The 18,482-nt window shown below is 37.9% G+C and overlaps 1 protein-coding gene across 6 annotated transcripts in view; it reads left to right on the top strand.

Moving 5' to 3' along the window:
• PDE1A (phosphodiesterase 1A) overlaps positions 1 to 18,482 on the top strand; it is a 152,622-nt gene that overhangs the window by 126,789 nt on the left and 7,351 nt on the right. For all 6 annotated transcript variants that reach the window (XM_021531327.3, XM_077785108.1, XM_021531325.3 and 3 more), the window contains 4 exons: positions 78 to 198; positions 4,164 to 4,245; positions 5,513 to 5,633; positions 7,313 to 7,497. In XM_021531327.3, coding sequence (XP_021387002.1) covers positions 78 to 198; positions 4,164 to 4,245; positions 5,513 to 5,633; positions 7,313 to 7,497 — 509 coding nt within the window. The remainder of the gene's footprint in view (positions 1 to 77; positions 199 to 4,163; positions 4,246 to 5,512; positions 5,634 to 7,312; positions 7,498 to 18,482) is intronic.

Genomic DNA, 18,482 nt, shown 5'->3' with positions numbered 1-18,482 from the left:
TGAGCTCATATTCAAGAAAAGAATTTAAATAGTTGCTTTTGTTTTGAGATAATTGGAGCATGTCCTTGAATTGACAGGGTAGACAAAGCCAAAGCCATGTCTTTGATTCTACATGCAGCAGACATAAGCCATCCAGCAAAATCCTGGGAACTGCACTACCGGTGGACCATGGCCCTGATGGAAGAATTTTTTCGACAGGTGCCATTTTTAAAATCCTTTAATAAATCTAGTTCAAGAAGCAATGGTTACACAATTGCATATTTTAGTCTACCAGCAAGGTTGGTTGTGATTGACAAGCATAGTCAGTAGTATATATGCTTTATTCTTCATACATACCACTGACATTGATTCGACTTCTATGTGTGTGAATAAGACAAAATGGTTATAGCTCTCTATTTCAGCTGGTATCAGTATTCTGAGTGTTGTAGCATTTTTTTTTCTTTCAATTATAATATAACTTGTCAAGCTGTTTTCATTCTGTAGACAGAGATTTATATATGCTTTGAATTATAAAGAAGCACCAGAAGGGTAGGATGGGAGAAAATAGGAAGAATTCACGTTCAGCAAAGAAGGCAAAAAGTTGTCTCCATTGCACATTTCAGGAAGCCTTTCTATTTCTTTTCCTTGCTAGTATTTGCCATGCCTATGCCACATAGATCTGAAGGTGTTGCTCTCATAACAGCCTGATCCAAAGCCAGAGATTAGACAGTATCATCCTGTTAATGCTGTGACCATATACCCTAAACCAAAAATGAAGATACACCATTGTGAAAGCCTTTTTATTTCTGTGAGGTACTGAATTCCAAGAGAAAACCCTGTAGATGTTTGTGTCACTGCTGCCATTTTTTTACTCACCTTAGCAGGCGAAAGAAAAAACATTTCTCCAGAGGAAAATACTCTCCCCATGATCAATATTTGTGACCATGGACATTGTCAGCATAACAGTTACTGAAGTACAATTGATAATCCAAGTCCAGTTTAGGTATGACAGTTTCCAGAGTTATGCACAGATTTTAAAAAGAGTTAACACAGATCAGGGAACAGTGTATGTCTTGCTCAGCTTGATTGTCTTGATTTTGCCATATATTGACATTTTCAAATCAGAAGGGTCACCCTGGAAAAAGGGACCAGAGAATAAAAAAGGAAGTATGTTAAACCATGAGGCTGTTAGACCCATCTGCCATATAAGGTTCCTATTCAGGTCCTGGAGATTCTTCATATGAATTCTCAGTAAGGGAGAATCAGGGCATCCTTGACTCTCGACTTTGCATTGGGAGGCAGACTGGAGAGCTGGTGCCTTAATATAAATAATGAATGGATTGAGTTTTGTGGAAAAAATGAGCAGTCATGAGTTTGTGTGCTTCTGTCAAGGCAAATTTTGAGGGTTTTGAACTTGAAAGCAAGAAGGAGGAGCAGATTGCCCATGAAAAAAGGTCATAAAATGACCAGCTGTAATAACATTTTAGACACAGATAAACAGACTAGACAGGGCCCTTGGGACAGTGAGGCAATGTGTCCAGCTAAGTGGAGGTAGCATTAGCAGTAAACAATACCACACCAGTCACTGAATGCACAGAACCAGCTGATGTTTTAGTTATTCCTTTATCCATTCATTAGAAGGAAAATCTGGATCCCAAAGAAGCTGCTCAAACACTCGAGAAGGCATTTAATAATAGCAAGTAAAAATAATTATGTGTATGCAACTCAGCAGTATAAAAGACCAAATTCTTCCAGGCTGCAGGGGAGTGTGTCAGAAACAGAATTCTTTCTACGTACTACTAAGGACAATGTTTGTGGAGTAGTTCCAGCATTTTTAAAGTGTGATGAAGTACCAGCACATATATAAATGCACTGAGCAGTGCAGAAACAGTAGGTCTCCTACTTCCTGCATGCACTGGCTTGTTGTGCATCCTCTGGTCTGTCATCTGAGCCTTTGTGAGAGAAATCTCTGGGATTTCCAAATCCATGCCAGCCAGGATGAAGTAGTCCAGATGTATATGAAACCCCTTAATTGCTCTTCTTTGTTTCTTTAAAGATTAAACTACTTCTGTACCTTATGAGAATAGCAGTAGATTCTGAAAGAAGCTGATGCAAATCCAATGCTTTCATAGACAGCTTTCAAAGTAGTGAGCACTGGCAAAAATATGAACATCCACCTTGATAAAAACTTTGTTAACTACAGCTAATGGTTAAAATATATGCCAGTGTTAACTTGAGGAAAAAAAGCCCAACAACACTTTCAGTTTAATAGCAACAGCTACAGAAAGCATATTGTAATATCTAGGAAAATCTGAGTTACTTGTTTAAAATAGAAATACAGCCACCCATCTCAAATCCTTAAAAGTAAAGAAATACAAAATTCCAGTAACTCAAAGAAGTACCACAGTGCCTATAATATTCTAGTCTCAGTCTGAATAGATCCAGAGACATTAAGAGAAAGTTAAAAAGAGAGTCTAGGGCCTGGACAAAGTATTTTTTTACTGTTTGATTTGTATCTTGTTTTTAAATCCTGTTAAATTCTAACGACTGGTTTAAATATCAGTGCTGTGTCCATTATTACAATTTACAGGAGTCTTAGATTTAAATTACACTTAAGTATTAATTAATATTATGTTTATTGCAAAGTAATTAATAATTAGGATAAAGAGCTACTTGAAAACAAACAAAAAAATCCAAACTCATACATAATTAGTGTGGAATTCTCTTTTTTAAAAATACCTTTAGATGAGAAGATTGCAATATTAGTACTACTTTAGAAATCCTGTATTCAACCATGGCTGAAATAGTTAGAACTACCCCAGTTTATATGATATTACAATCTGGCCCTTGTATTTACATGGAGATGCCACTCCCACTGCTCCTAGTAGCAAGAATTCATGTGTTCTTCCACACTCTGAGTTCAAATTATTAGTGCTTCAATAAAAAATTTAATGGCCTTAGTGATAAAGCTCTCTACTTTCACATGAAATGCAATCTGTGAATTGCATCTGTTCCTGTGGCTGGATTGGTTTTACTGCTTTTGTGGTTCTAAGCCTTTTCCAAATATACTTCAGAGAGACATGATAAAAAGACTAAGGAAGGTTAATACTGCCCCCTTCATCCATCAGTTTATGTTTTCCCAGTTTTCCTTGGGAGAATGGTATGTTCATGCAGTGCTCCCCACTGAATGATAATCTAACAGCACTCTCCATGACAAATATATAAGTTTATTATAGGTTTCCCTATATCTATAATGTCAGTGCTTCTGGCAGCCAGGTTTGTCCAGCAACACCAATTATAACCTCCTTTGAAAGATGTCTCTTTAGGTTTTGTTTTGGTTTTTTGTTTTTGTTTTTTTTTTTTGGGGGGGGGGTTTGTGGGTTTTTTATTTTTTGTTTGTTTGGGTTTTTTTGTTTAGGTTTTTTTGTTTGGTTGTTTTTTTTGTATTGGTTTGGTTTTTTCTTGGTTTTTTTTGGTTGGTTTTTTTGTTGTTTTTTGGTTTTTTTTTTTTTTTGTGCCATGAGACTTTTCTTTTGAGATTTTGCAAATCAGTTGGTCTACCATGCTGAAAATGGAGATACACGTTCCTGTCTGTTAAGACTGTTGCAACAAAAAAGACTCTTCTAATCTGCTAAGTGCTAAAAATATTTCAGAGCTAGGTTGTACAAATCTTCCTTGTAATGAAACTGAATTTGTATTTTTTGTGGCTTCAGCAGCAGAGACATGCCTGCTAGTGAGAATAAGTTCAAGTCAGTTCATACACTTGACATGAGTAAATCCATTGAAGTATTTTACATGTTGGATGAACCGGTGTAATAGAAGGAAACACTCAGCATTTGGCATACTATTACAAACATGTCTAAGTATCTCTAGTCCCATTACATCTGGATCAGCAGAACTAAATTGTGAATACAAGAACTTCATATATTTTAAATCTCATTAGCAGATGCCTTACTTTTGAGGAGAACTTGCAGTAAACTTCTTTACATAAAAGTTGCCAAAAGTAAGTCAGAATTTAGACTCAACCAAAATATGAAGATTTGAAGATTTGTCTGACTTGTTTTTATTTAGGAATATAAATTAATGAAGAAATCTTGAATAAATACTAAGAATATTCAGATGCCTTTGTCATTCTGTCCCACCATCAAATATATGCTTATAATATTAAACATTGTTGTTTACAGGGAGACAAGGAGGCTGCTTTAGGTCTTCAATTTTCCCCACTTTGTGACCGCAAGTCCACTTTGGTAGCTCAGTCTCAAATAGGTAACAACAAAATGTGCTTTTCTCTTTTTTTCTGTCTGTGTAGAAGCATGTAAATTCACAAGGACATTTGATTTACCCATTTTGAAAACTAAATGTTCAAAATTCCATCATATGGAAGGTATTACTTTGCACCTATCTGTTCACCAAACTCCTGTGCTTTTGCAGCATAATGGTGCTGGTCTCAAAAGAACATGATGTAATTTCACCATATGTGAAGGAGGGGTAGGAGAGGGATTAACCAAGGTACTGGACATGAGTCCAGCTTCTACTGTACACACTTTAGAGTCTGGCAGATCATGTCCTCAACTGCTTCTCTTTTGCTTAAGAATTTACAGGCCTATCTCTATTATAACCTGAAAGTACCAGTTTGTAGATGCACCTCAAAGCTAATTAATAAATCAGCCCTCTGGACTGTAAGTAAGCCTGTCAGTGTCTCAGGGTCAAGCTACAGAGGGTCAAGCCTCCCGGGGTTGACAAGGACCACTGCACTCAGTCACTTTTCATATTCTTTATTCCATTTCACTGGGAGTTTGAAGCCAATATGTTTAAGCATCATATCTACTGCAGGAGAGAAGCTGGATTCTAGACTGTTGCTCACCTTCACGCTGTGTTGCATGGTTAGAGCATGAAGACATCTGGAAATCCATTGCTAGCTCATGTTTTAACATATTTTTTTCTGTTAAGTGCTCAGTAGAGAATAATACTTCATTCTCTCACTGTGTCATTCCATACCGTGATGAGCACTTTAGAATGTAAAAGACATTGTTCAGAGCTGACATCTCAGAACTGTGGGATGAATGCTGTCTACTAAGGATATTACTTGTTCTCTTCACTGATTTGACAGAGCCCTCCTACACACTGTGAAATAACACTTTACCTCCACAGAATAATAAACAGCAATTTGAAATATTAACTCCTTGGGAAGAAACTCCAAATGGTAAAAGAGACAGCATGGCTTGTAGCACTCTGGCTCAACAGTAGCTTCCCTTCTATTCAATAATTAATACTCATTTCAAATGGTAGGTGTGTTCAGCAGTGCATAAAATTTACAAGAAAAAAGAATGAAAAACTGTAATTATTAGTATCTACTTATATCTATACAGCTTCTATTCAGCTTCAATTGTGCTTTTTTCTTCAAGATTATACTAGTGGTATCTAGTATATTGAATTGGGACTGCAGTTAGAAAATCAGCCTAACAGCGAGTATTCATGTTTAGATTTGAGACTTGTGGAACTATAAAACCTGATGTTCTCTCTTTTTGTTTAGGTTTCATTGATTTCATAGTAGAACCCACATTTTCTCTTCTTACTGATTCAATGGAGAAAATTGTTATGCCTCTTATAGAGGAAGCGACAAAATCTGAAAGTCCTGCATTTGGGACCCCCAGGTATGAATGCACTGCTTTGTTATTGAACTAACATAAGCTCACATAATAATTATAATAATATGATTCACAGAGTTATCTCAGTTATTTGAAGCTGGGGAGGTAACAAACAGCTGTGCAGTATTGCCACCCTGTGGGGCTGCGTTGTATTTGCAATGTGCTGGTTTGCCCCATTCACTGAACAATTGTACATATAAAAAGGCAAAGTCCCAATAATGATCAGAATAAACATATACAAACCATGACATTTATTTCTACAGTTTTTAAATATAATATTTCCAACAGGCTATTGAAATTCCTGTACCTATAAGGCAATGTAGGTACAGCAGTGTAATTTGAGTGGCTTGCTGAAAGCATTGTTGAATATTCAGATACTGCCTTTACAAATACTGCCTCTGTTATTATATTTGTATTTCATTTTAAAACTGTAATTTGAGTTTTCACTGAGGTTACTAAATGATAGGTCTGCAATAGCTTTCCTATATTTTGCTTGCTAGAAGCAAGTAGGAGTTACTAGAAGTAGGTATTTATGATGGTGTTCTAAGTGTTTTGGGGAACAGTGCTAAACTAAGGTATTACTGATAACAAATTTGTTTACATACTCCTTCACAAATGAGAAATTAGCAGCTGCAAATGATTAGCAACTTCAAGCTTCATTTTTGGTTGATGTTCATGACTGAATGGTGAATGAAAAAAGGCTTATGATCCAGCAAAACTTCCTCATGTGATGGAGGATAAAGGGATTTTTTCTTTGTATGGAATCAAGAGCCACAATTCTGAGGAGAGTGGAGAACCTGTAGTATGATGGAGAAAAATCTGAGCCAGAGAATTGCACACACACTACTGTGTGGACGCCACGAGATGGTGTCTGGAAAACATTAGAATTATGGCCTATTCTTTCCATTCTATCCCATTCAACATCTCTGGGCCACATGGAAATTACAGTCAATTCTTCTTGTGAAGTTCTTGTTTGTATGCTCACTGCAATTATTTTGTGATTAATGGAAACCAATTTGTATGCATATTAACATCTGTCTGTGGTACCAATGAGATAAGTCATGCAGCAAAGTTGAGTAAACAAAACCTATTAAGACATGAGTACCTGCACAAGGTTGGAAACAGGTCTTAGTTTTTAATTCTAAGGAAAAAAGAGCATTCATTATTTTTTTTCCCCACCATATACACATATGGATAATTTCACTTCTGCTAACCTGTAGATGTAAAGTAGCTGCAGTCTCTATTTAGTGGATTTTAAAGCCACTCAAATCTTGTTTTGCCTACATCTGAATCTTTGTACCTTGAAGAGAATTTCCAGCTCAAGCAAAACTTACCTGTCATATATATACGTCATGTCTTTGTTTTTTTAAATGGGTCAAAAAATAATGATCAGATGTCTTTCCTGTGAAACCCAAAGATAACATTCACCATTCAAAAACACAGCTAAGAAGCTGCTCCAAAATGGCTGTGTAAACATTCTTTTTAGAGTTGGATTACAAGTCATGTATTTTCAGCTGTCACATTTTTTTCAATAATTCCCTGGAAAATGGACAGCAAGACATCTTTTACTTTAGGCACACTCTGGTAAAAAAAAGTTAGTTCCTAAGCAACCTGATTGACATGAGCTGTTTGTGTATTATTAAAATTGCCTGTGTTTATAATTTGGGTTTCTTTCCCTTGTCCAGCCAAAATAGCTTGGGAGCAGTAAGCAATGCTGAAGCACACAGACGACCAGGGTTTAAAAGTACAGGTGATGGAGGGACTCACACAGAAAATTCTCTAGCAACTGTAGACCTAAGGGGCTTCAAGGACAACTTGATGAAGATCATTCAAGCAAACAAAGAAAGATGGAAAGAATTAGCAGCAGAAGGTATGATATGTTAAGGTAGAATGTTTATAGGTTACTTCCTAAGATCTCACCTACATTCATTTTTTAATTTCCCTCAACCTGTGAAAAGGCACAGTTGTCTTGTATTCATATATTGTATGTCTTAATATTTGTTTTAGATGCTCCTGTTTTGCTCTCCCAGGAGGTCTAAAGAGGTGCAGGTGGTTATGGGATGAGAATAAATCACATAGCCTATGCAAGAAGGCTCTGTGCTGCACATCTTATCTTTAGAGGTCTGGCTTAGAATTATGCGTTCTTTCACTTTTAATTGTAACTGATGCTGACATCTGTTTTAAATGCCAAAATCAACAATTCACATTGATGTGTGCTGCCACATTTCTTCAGAAACATAAAAGTTGTACTTTGCTATTAGAAATGCTATTTGTTCCCCACTGTATGGAACAAAATTCTGTATTGCAGGCTTCTTGGGACTATGCTGTAGGCAATTATATAAATGACCCAGTGGATCTAAAGATTTGGGCAATCACTGCATGCATTAAGCCCAAGCAAACCAAAAGTGACTCTTCATTTGCCAGTAGATAGTTAATAAAGCCAAACCTGCACCGAGTATTGCAGTTCAAAAGCCATACCTGAAAATTATCTGAAATTACAGTTACCTGTGTGAAATGTTTTTCAGTCACCTGAGTGATAATTGTTGAGAAAAGTTTATAGCTTCCATCTACGTTAAGTGAATGCCATTTGGGAATATTTTGTCCGTGGTCTGTGTTATTTCCTAGTACGTAACTGAAATATTTCAGCATAGCATTTCACTGCTGAGACTGGTCTTGCTGTATATGACCTGACACTGACAGCTGGGAATGATATCCATAAATCCAGTGCCAGCTTTGTTTTTCATGCCATCATCCAAATCTATGTCTTTTTTCCCAAAGAGGTGTCAGACAGGACAGAAAAAGAGAGCTAAACAGTGATAAAATCCAATTTAGTGCTGAATTGCAAATGAATATTCTCATTTGGAGGCTATTAAGAGATCTTTTGTGACAAAGGTTTGAAAGAGTCAGGTGGGAAGGGGCATCTGAGGAGAGGATTCCATTAATATTATCTCTTCTTCCTGAGAAGCTTTATATAGCCAATTGTTTCCTTTGGTGTTGCTCAACCAATAATGGCTGGTCAAAAGTGAAAAAACTACTAATTTGGAGTGGTCAGTAAGAACAGAAGACCATCAGAGTGCCCAAGGCCACTTAGCTACAGCCTGCAGAAATCAAGCAGCCCTGAGCTGGTGACATGAAAGGTCCTTCAATGTAGTGTAATGGATAATTTGTTGTCTGGAAGTTTTCCAGTTACACACAACTAACCAGTTTGATTCTGGTGCATGAAGTTTTTGGTATATTGTTCTGGAGGGGTACAGTGCTATCAAGGGGCACTGTTTCTACTTCATTCCCAGTGCTTTGCTGTGCTTTATAAATTACTGATACATTTAGCCCAGTTTTACTGGACTGTTGACAGGCATAGAAAACACAAAGCTACTTGCAGAAAGAAATGTAAAAATTACTTCAGGTAAGGTTGCTGTCAATATCAATGTGAGGCCCAGCAAAATCCAGGAAACTCTGGGCATGCTTTGTACTCTGGCAACCAGAGATGTTAATGTTCAAGGCTCAATGGATTTTGTTGCGATTGTGGTTGTCCTAACCTCCTTTCTTCCATCAACTTGAGTAATGAAGCCTGTCTAAGTACTTCCTGAACAGAATTATGGATTTGCAGTAAAACATACATTAGGGAAACTGCTGGGTAAGTAAGAAGATAAGAAAATAGCTGGTGTTGGGGTCAGCACCTGATGAACAATTTTGTCTCTGTGTTATTGTGGCTGAATCTATTTTTTGAACTACTCTATGAGGAAAAGATTTATAGAAATCTGCTGCCACAAAGAGGCTACTTGCAGCAACATCTGCAGTTGACTGGAGCATGACATAAAGACCTTCAGGGTGCCAATTTAGCCTGTAGAGCAAACTTTGTGAATAATGCAAATACTTTTGAGTACACATTTATATTTTGCTAGTAAACAGATAGTAAGGTGTTCTTATTAATTAACAGCTGTGAGGTGGATTATATAGGTTTTATGGAAGTTATATTTTCCATTCATTGGGAATGGAATGTCTGCATCCACAGTCCATACATCAGCCCTGAGGACTGCTGTAAGAGTTTTTTGTTAAGGAACAATAGTTTTCTGTAGAGGACTTTCTGAGGTAGCATGTAATCCTTGCCACTAAATGGAAAAGAGAGTTCAACCAGTTCTTCAGTGGTCCAATGTAACTTCTCTGAAGCTGTACCCTGCAAAGGCTGAAAATCCTTAATCAGGCTGTTCAAAATGAATATCTAGTAAAGAATAAAAAATATTGCAATGCATCACCCTTCCACTTGAAATCCTTTTCAGATTAACCAAGTTTGACTAAGCTTGTAAGTCAATAACCTGAGGCCTTGAACTTCAGATAATTATTCCCATTTTGTCTAGATCTCATGCTACCTTCTCTGACTCCATGCTTGATGGAAAATCTTTTGGCTGCTTTGAGCATACGTATGAAGTTGGGTTTTATTCATATGTTACAAGAGCATGTACTGAGAGAAAGCAGTGCTGTCATTGTTCCTAGCTAGATGATTTATGACAAATCAAAGTGCTGAATGCACTAAGGAGGTCACATGTATGTGGACTGTGTTGTGGTAGTAAACAGGCTGGTTCCCAGTGTAGATCTTCAAACACGCTTCCTGAGCTGACTAAGACAAACAGAGCTTGTGCTGTTAAAGGAACCATCTGCATTCTTGTCAATGGTCTCTGCAAACACCAGATATTGTTCCCAGTTTAGTTCACAGGCTCGGGAGAAGTTGTCTCTATAATATGTAGTACTACAGCTGCACAAATAGTACAGAAAGGAAACTAGCAACATGCCATATAATTTCCTGAGGATGACCTGAACTCAAAGCAGCTTTTCAGGATAAGGCTCTGCATGTAGCCCTGGCAGGAGGTGGCTCAGCTGGAGCAGGGGCCAGAGAGGATGGTCTGACTCCTGTGCCAGGCAGTGCAGAGAAAAAAAGAATTCTCACTGACAAAAAGCCAATTCTCACTGACAGTGTTGTTAACAGAAAAGCTCTCCTGGAGATGCTGGTGCTACCTCTCCCTGAAAAGACAGTTGCTGTTGAGGCTTGATTCAGCAATAGTGTGTTTTTTGGAAAGGCCTGTGTTAGTAAGGAAGTTTTTATCTACCTAGGCAGCTGTCTGAAAACCTCCTCAACAGAAGGCTCAGTAAACAGGATAGCTCCACTTTGCTAAAAAGGCCATGGCTTGTGTAATTGATACCAAGTACCTCAGTGCTCTGTAGCCTAAGGGTCTTCAACCTTTCACCACTGGAGAATTAGAGAAATGTTTCTCAGGCCTTTCAGGGAGTGCTGTTAACAGGGAATTCTCATAATGATCAAACCTCTGGGATTTTAATTTGAAAGCCTTGATGTTTAATTAATATTCCAAGACCCAATCACCAGATAATCTGTTTCTGTTCAACTCAAAATAGTGATGAAGATAGTATTCCATCCTGTGCTTTTCCCAACACATATTGTTGATGGCTGCTGCTATTTGCAATTATTGTATTGTAACAAATGGACAGTATATGTGCTCAGATGTATCTGGGAGGTTCTTTCATTAGAGAATATGTTTTCTAAGTGGATTTTAAGGTGTGAAAGTTATTGATCTACTGAGAAACCTGTAAAAAGCACAGAATTTATTGGGAAAGATTTAACTACCATATAAGATCCTTCTCGGTGCCCTTCTTAGAACACAGTTGTAACACAGTTATTTAATATTTTTAAAATACAATTTATTCCTTTTTTCATACTTTGTTTGTTCTATAAAAATGTCCCAAAGATTTACTAATAAAATTGGTCTGTGCTTGGCAAGCTCAAGTACTCTTAACAAAATGTAAGGGTACAGACTAATACTCATGCTTGCTGCTTTGCAGGCTTTAATCTCTTCAGTAGTTTTCATTGTAAATAAAGTTACAGGGATAAAAAATATAATTAATTTCTGTTTATAATGAACAGAAAGAGGCACAGGCAGCTCAGGACACTCACCTGAGGTCATATAACAACACAAGGGTATGCAGAACAGTGCACCAGAAGTCCAGCTGCCAATCAAATGGGCCCATCTTCAAGATAATACAACAGCAGTCATCTTATGCTTATGTAACTCTTCTAAAGAATTAAATGTTACAGGACCTGACCCAAGTTTGCATTATCTGTATGGAAAGACATCAGTGACAAATGTTTTCCTCAACAATTCTCTCAGTGCACTGGGCTGCATGGCTTGAAAGTCTATGCCTGAGATGACTGACCTCATCAAGGTGGGATGAAAAATATGCGAGGCTGAACGAGTCTCTCACACTGGCCTCTGCTTAATTTTGATGCTAAAAATGTGACAAAATAACAACTATTGCATCTTCGGAGTAGAGATCAGCTTTACTTCCCCCCCACGGGCAGCAATTTTGAATAAGAAATGTCTCTTCTGAAAGACCTGTGCATGGTACCTGCAGGCTCCCCTCGGGCACTTTCAGTTCTGCATACTTCCAGTCACAATAACCACAGGGTTCCGTTCCATTTTGTCTGAAAGATTTGCTCTGCAGACTCACTAACAAGAAGAGCTGCTGAAATGTGAAAATCCGAGAGTGATGATCTGATAGCATGTTAATGTGATTTAGCAGCCTCTAGGAAGGGTGGGCTGTGGGAGGATGTGTGTGACAGTCACAGAAACTGACTGACATTTTGGCACATGAAATCTACCCTAATGGGTGGTTTTATTCTGTTGGAAAGTAATCAACTCAGGAGGCTAAAGGAGTCCCATCTAGTATCAGTGACAGTGATTTTAATTGCAGTGCTAAAATGCTTAGGTCATAAGCAGTTTCTGAACTAATTCAGAAATGTGTTAGGTGGGAAAAGAAGAATTTTTCAGCATGGTCTGAGTAAGTGCAAGGAGTGGGTTGAGCTAAGAGTTGGAAGAAATATTTGGTATTGGCAATATCTGGTAAATCACAGACTAAGGAATGGTAACTCACCTAATAATGGAACCTGTTTTATATCTCCCTAGAGTACACATCAGAGAGCTGGCCCATCCCTGCACATGACAGTCTACATCATTTAAAGCACCTTTTCCCTATAGCAGCATGTCCCTTCCATTCCTTGTCCCAAAACTTCCAGCATTCAATTCCTTGTGCTCACAGCTTAACAGCAAAAGAGAAGTAGAAGGTGGAGGTAGCAACCCTAGGAAACCATAAATTCACAAATTATTTTTAACCAAGTCCTTTAGTGAAAAGTTTTGATTTAATTAGCTAATTTAGTCTTTGCTACTTTTTCTATATGACATAATGCTATAACATTAAGTGCCACTGGATTATGTGGTTGGCAGTGGTTTTATACACTCCTATAGCTGTGATGAAATTTTTGTGATGAGTTGAAAGTGGAAGGAATCAGTTTCTAAAGAACTGTGGGTTACTGCAATATTTTCTTGGGTTTGAAAATGGCAGGTTGGTTTGGGATAATCATGGTTGTTTGGGAACTTTTGGATGCATCTTTAGACTTGTAGTTCCAGAGACACCAGGATCAGTCCTCTCCTTCTTTTGATGCTATGTCCTGGTTTTAATTTTCTCTTTAAAATGGCTGATGTGAGAACATGTTTTCTAGAAAGGTACATTTCCTTCCCATGTTGTCCTGGTTTCGGTGTTTTGTCATTGCTTTCTGGAATTTTGGTTTATCATAAAAAAAGGCAGACAAACCTAGAAATCAAATTTTGTCATAGTATACACAGAGATTCCATAACATCCAGCATCATTCTTCATGAGAACTCTTCAACAGAGTTCTCAAAGAATTTAATTCTTAGTGAAGATAAACAGCTTTCCTCTCTAATTCAGTGTTTATCTAATTGTTAAAACTTTTATGTCATCACATCTTTCCATAATGGTTAAGAATTGTAGCTTATTTTCAACACAGCCAAAGAAAATAGCAGTGTGATTGAGCAGGTATTTGTTTTACTGAGATTTACAGTCACTGCCATTAGATGGTTTGAGATGTCCTGTGGCTTTAGTGTTTTTCTTCTCTATTCTTGTTAAATCAAGACTTGCTCAAGTGATGCAGTTGCTGTAAACAGGAAGGTAATTTAGAAGCCATGTGCTGTGCAGGTCACCACAGGTGAATTCTCTTTTGTGTACTACAGAAAGATAAGGAAAAGAAAGTTGATGGACACAGAAGAGAAAGTTCCAAAACGTAGCAAAGCTCCTCAGCACTTGGACCATGTCCTGAAGGTGTTGCTGCACACATGGGCAGTAGCAAACAGGGCTGCTGGAAAGCAGTGCTGTAGTTGATAGTACAGAACCTCCAGGGTCTCTGGGGTACTTTGGGGACACCACAGTCTCCTACAGCTAGGGGATGGAGATTGAGTCTTGTGACTGTTTTAGTCTTTCTTGGACATGGTAATCTTTCATTGGACTGATAGGGATTCGGTGCTCCCATTCACTCCAGCAAACAATAAAAAAAAAAGGACTTAAAAAAATCAATTAAATTTTCTGACACCTATTAAGTGAAAAACAAAACAAAAAACATAGTGACTTAATGAAAAAAGAGTATAATAACAATAAAAATATTTTAAAGAAAGGAAAGAAGTTGCCTTCACTAATTAATACATTTTCTGCAAATACAAAATTTCTGAGTACCAGAATTTTTCAGCTATTCTAAAATTTGGCAATTGCCTTACAAGTCCTGCCAGTTTTCCAAACCAAATATTATATTACAGTTATTTTGCCAACAGCCTAAACACAATGGAAGAAGGGCACCTTTTCCATCATGTTTGTGTAAAATGCCATTATTGCTTCTCATAAAGGACTATTCTGCATTTCTAGAAATCCTGCCTTAAAGCACAGTCTTCCATGAGAAGGATTAGTAGAAACCATTTATTTTATAGAGGAATTCACACAAATTTTGCTGAATAACACTTGGATTCTTTTAAAGAAAACAAACCCAACAGCTGAAAAATACATAAACAGGCCTGTCTCCTTGCACTTTTGCCAAGTTAAAGCAGAGAGAGGAAAATCAGAAGCAGCAAGAGCAACACATACCCTGAGTTGACTGCACTGCACAGCATTCTCCTGCCCTTTCTCTGAATGGCTGTGACAGTCCCTGAGCTCTTCAGTGCCTAACAGACATAGCCACTGTAACAAACCAAAACATAAAATTTTTTTCTGAGAGCCAAGATGGATGGTTGTTTAATGTTTTATATCTTATTAATCTATTTATTCATACTGAATGTTGAGACTGGCATATTGCAAATACCAGATTACCTGGTTCATTTAGCATACTCCATTTCCATCTCTGGCTGGCCATGGTAATGTGCCCATAGGAAGGGGGAGCTTGCTCTTCCCAGAAGCCCAGTGCAGGGTGAAGGGCAGCAGCCTGGCCCACTGCCCTCAGAGGGTCCTGGCATTTTGTGGCTGGCTGGAGGCAGACACTGCCACAGTCTCTATTACAATTCTTCCTGCACAGCAGTGGGGGCCAGACATCATGCCAGCTCTATTTCTCTTACAATAGTAGGATTAATTTAGCATTGCCCTGCTTGAATTCTATTTATTTTGTCCCTGTCCCAGTCTCAGCCTCATTTAGACTGCTAGATAATTCTGTTTCATCAAAGTGATATGGGACAGCAGAAATTATAGAGAATTCCAAGTATTATATGCAATATAAAGGTCCCATGTAATATAAGGTACAATTATTAGCTGTTATAGAAAGCAGAAATCTGTTTTCCCATCACATTTAGCATATTCCACAGGTGGCTGACACACCACAAAAGCCCGGTATTTTTCATCTTTTTAGCAGTGGATTAAAGCTGAGTGGAGCAAAGCAAGTCAGAATATTGAGTTAGATGCCCAGCAGGTGACAGACTTAATACTAAGAAAACAGAGGGGGCTCTTAATGACACTTGTGACATCATCATAGAGAATTTTGTACTTGCGGCTTCTCAGTCTGTCACTCCCACCAGCCACTCCTGGTGGTGGTCCTGTAGTCTCATACCAGTTTAAATGCAAAAGGCATAACTTTTACCTGCTACATTAAATTAACATCTTACACCAAGCGTATCTTGGTTGCAGAGATACTTCATTTCAAAGCTCCATCCATCAGTTAGTCCCGAGTTAGAGTGTGGCTCTGGTTTAGGTATCCTTAAAAAGACAAATTTGAGATCATCTCAAGGACTGCCATAGAAATTGGAGACCATCATGACATAAATCAGGAACAAGCCACTGGAGTTGTTATGATTAAACTCTTAACCTTCATTTGCCAGTTTAAGTTTGGTAGGTAATGAATAAGAACAATTTTGAATTTGGAAATTCAGCTTTATGAACAAAAAATAATGTGGATTTTGCATGTATGAATATTCTGAGCTTTCTTATATAAGAATAAAATGGTCAGCCAACCAGTTAGACCAAGACATATCTGAGTTCTGTCTGGAATAGTCCTAAAAGAATACTCAGTGAGAAAAATACTTTCTTCTTACTAGCTTTTCAGTTAAAAAATCTCACCAGCCTGAGCTACACTATTGTTAGTTTTATGTGTGCTCATTGTTCAGCTTTTCTTTTTTAACTTAGCGATACAGCTGAACAACATGTGAAATATTTTATTTTTGAATTTTCTTGGGTTTTTTTATGAGGCTAAGAAAAAATGCTGTAGTTATACCATTTGGAGGCAAATATGGCACTTTCTTAAGAAAAAAGCTTTATGTAGGTAGGTTATATCATGAGTGACAGGTGCTTTAAATAATGTCTTTAGATTGAACATAACTTGCATTAATTTCCATGTGCATATTTCTCAATGCCTTTAACCCAACCTCTTTGTAAGAGCTATATTGAAGTCTGTAGAAAAAGACTACCTGACCAAGTTTCAGAAGATTTGGAATCTAAACCAAACATGACTCTAAAATTTTGGGGAAAATGGTTTAACAATGTAGAAATTGCTCCAATTTTAAAGTTCTTGATTTTTTAAAAAGTGTACTAGAAAGTATAAATGAAAAAAAAATGAAATTAATCTGCTTCTGCACATCAGGTTTGAAGATGTTCCCTTCCATCCCATTTCACAGACCAAATTGTACTTCAGGGGGAACTTTTCTCTGTATCTAGAAAAGTGAGGTGGTGCCAAATGCTGACAGCAATAAAAATGTGCTCACATTCTGGGTTATCTTTCAGTTGCCATGTACAATCACTTGTGGCCTGGATTTGGACTGGTCACTCAAAATCAGAGTTTCTGGGAGTTGCCAGTTGAACTCAATAGGTTGGCTTCCTTCCTTAGTAATTTCTAACATCCAAATTAGAATTTTTTTGCAATATCATGCAGCTGTTTTAAACCCACATTCTTCAAACTGCAATGCTAACTTTTAAAATTGTCAGTATTTGGTATCTTCTGTACTAGTGTACAGATTCTAAAATCTAAATTTATGAAATGCAGATTATAATAGCAAGAAAATAGGCCCTCTGTGAAGATGGTAGATTTATTTTTTTGTTGGACTCTTCAGCTGCCATCACAAGTTTTTCATTCTCTGTTTCCTTTTCATCTAGTTATTCCTGGTGTCACCTCTCTGCTGTTATGTTCTTTCTCCTTTTACTCTGGGCCGTTTCATTTGTACTGTTCTCCAGGTCTCTGCAATAAAGTAAGGAGTAGAGCCTTCCACAAACATTATTTTTTCCTGTTGCTACTGTCCCCTGAAGTGCAGTTCCCCCATATCTGTTCCTTCCCATTCTAGAAGTGCCTTTAGGCAAAATGGCAGCAGTACTGGACAGCACCTGCATAACCTCCTATAGCTTGTTCCAGCTTGTTCCCAACTTGATGCTTTGGACTTTTCCAGGTTGATAGGCCAGTTTCCTTCAGGGCTTCCCCTCAGCCCTGATGCCTGCCCCATCCCTAGCAAGGCATTCCCCTCCATGCCCTCTCTCTCTTGCAGAACTGATGAGCTCTGCTCTTCCTAGGCCTGTGTCAGTAAACACCACTGCAGAGGGGCATGCTTGCACCAAGGGCTCCTCCTGCTCCCATCCTTCAGGTTACTGCTGTCTGATGATGCTCCTTTCTCTGTCTTATAGCCAAAACCAGGTACATATTAGACATCAGACCAGAAAGAGAACTGCTACAGTTCAGCTGCAGTCGTGCAATCAGGAGCAGGAGCTGACCCATATTTACCACAGTGGGCATGGCCTCATACAGATGTTCACAGTGTTCCTGTGTGCAGCTCTATATCTCACTAGTCTGAAATCAAAAACTTGTGGCATATCCTTCTTATCTAAGTCACCTATTTTGTTCCCTCTTTGTAGAAGAACTTGTGAGAAATGTTGGTGAACAGGAAAAAGACCAAAGCAAAAATTCCACAGATGCACAGTTACAGGAAAAGGCAACAAGGACACAAAGTGAGAGTAGTCAGGGGAGTGATGGTACAAGCTGTCCTCCCAGATCCATCTTCCTACAAGTAGTCTCTTTCAAAACTCCTCTGAGTGATGAATCCAGCTCAGAAAAATGCACTAACTCTGATCTGAACCAGAAAGATCTCAGCGATGCCCAGCAAGAGACCCAGAATACAGACCCACTGAATGCTAATGCTTCACAAGCCAGTCTAATCAAACTGTCCAGGGTGAAGCTGCAGCAGTGTCTGGTATCTCCCCGTCAAACATCAACAGCAACGTAAAATATTGAAATAAGGTGTTGTACAAACCACCAGCATAGGAGAGTTTCTTCAGGCCCGAGTAAAATATACCCTAAAGCATCAAATAGAAGCATATAAACAAATATCAACTTCTTGATATCAGCTATTTGGGATGTACTAGGAAATTAGAGACTATACTTTAGTTGAAAAATGGTATTAGAATTATTTAAAGATATATATTTACAATTAAATAGCCATTTGTTACTGGAGAATAAGGTAAACTTTCAGAACAGAACTTTCTAACATT

This window comes from Lonchura striata, chromosome 8 (assembly GCF_046129695.1).
Source record: "Lonchura striata isolate bLonStr1 chromosome 8, bLonStr1.mat, whole genome shotgun sequence".
Classification (NCBI taxonomy): Eukaryota; Metazoa; Chordata; class Aves; order Passeriformes; family Estrildidae; genus Lonchura; species Lonchura striata.
This window is presented reverse-complemented; position numbering and strand designations above follow the sequence as displayed.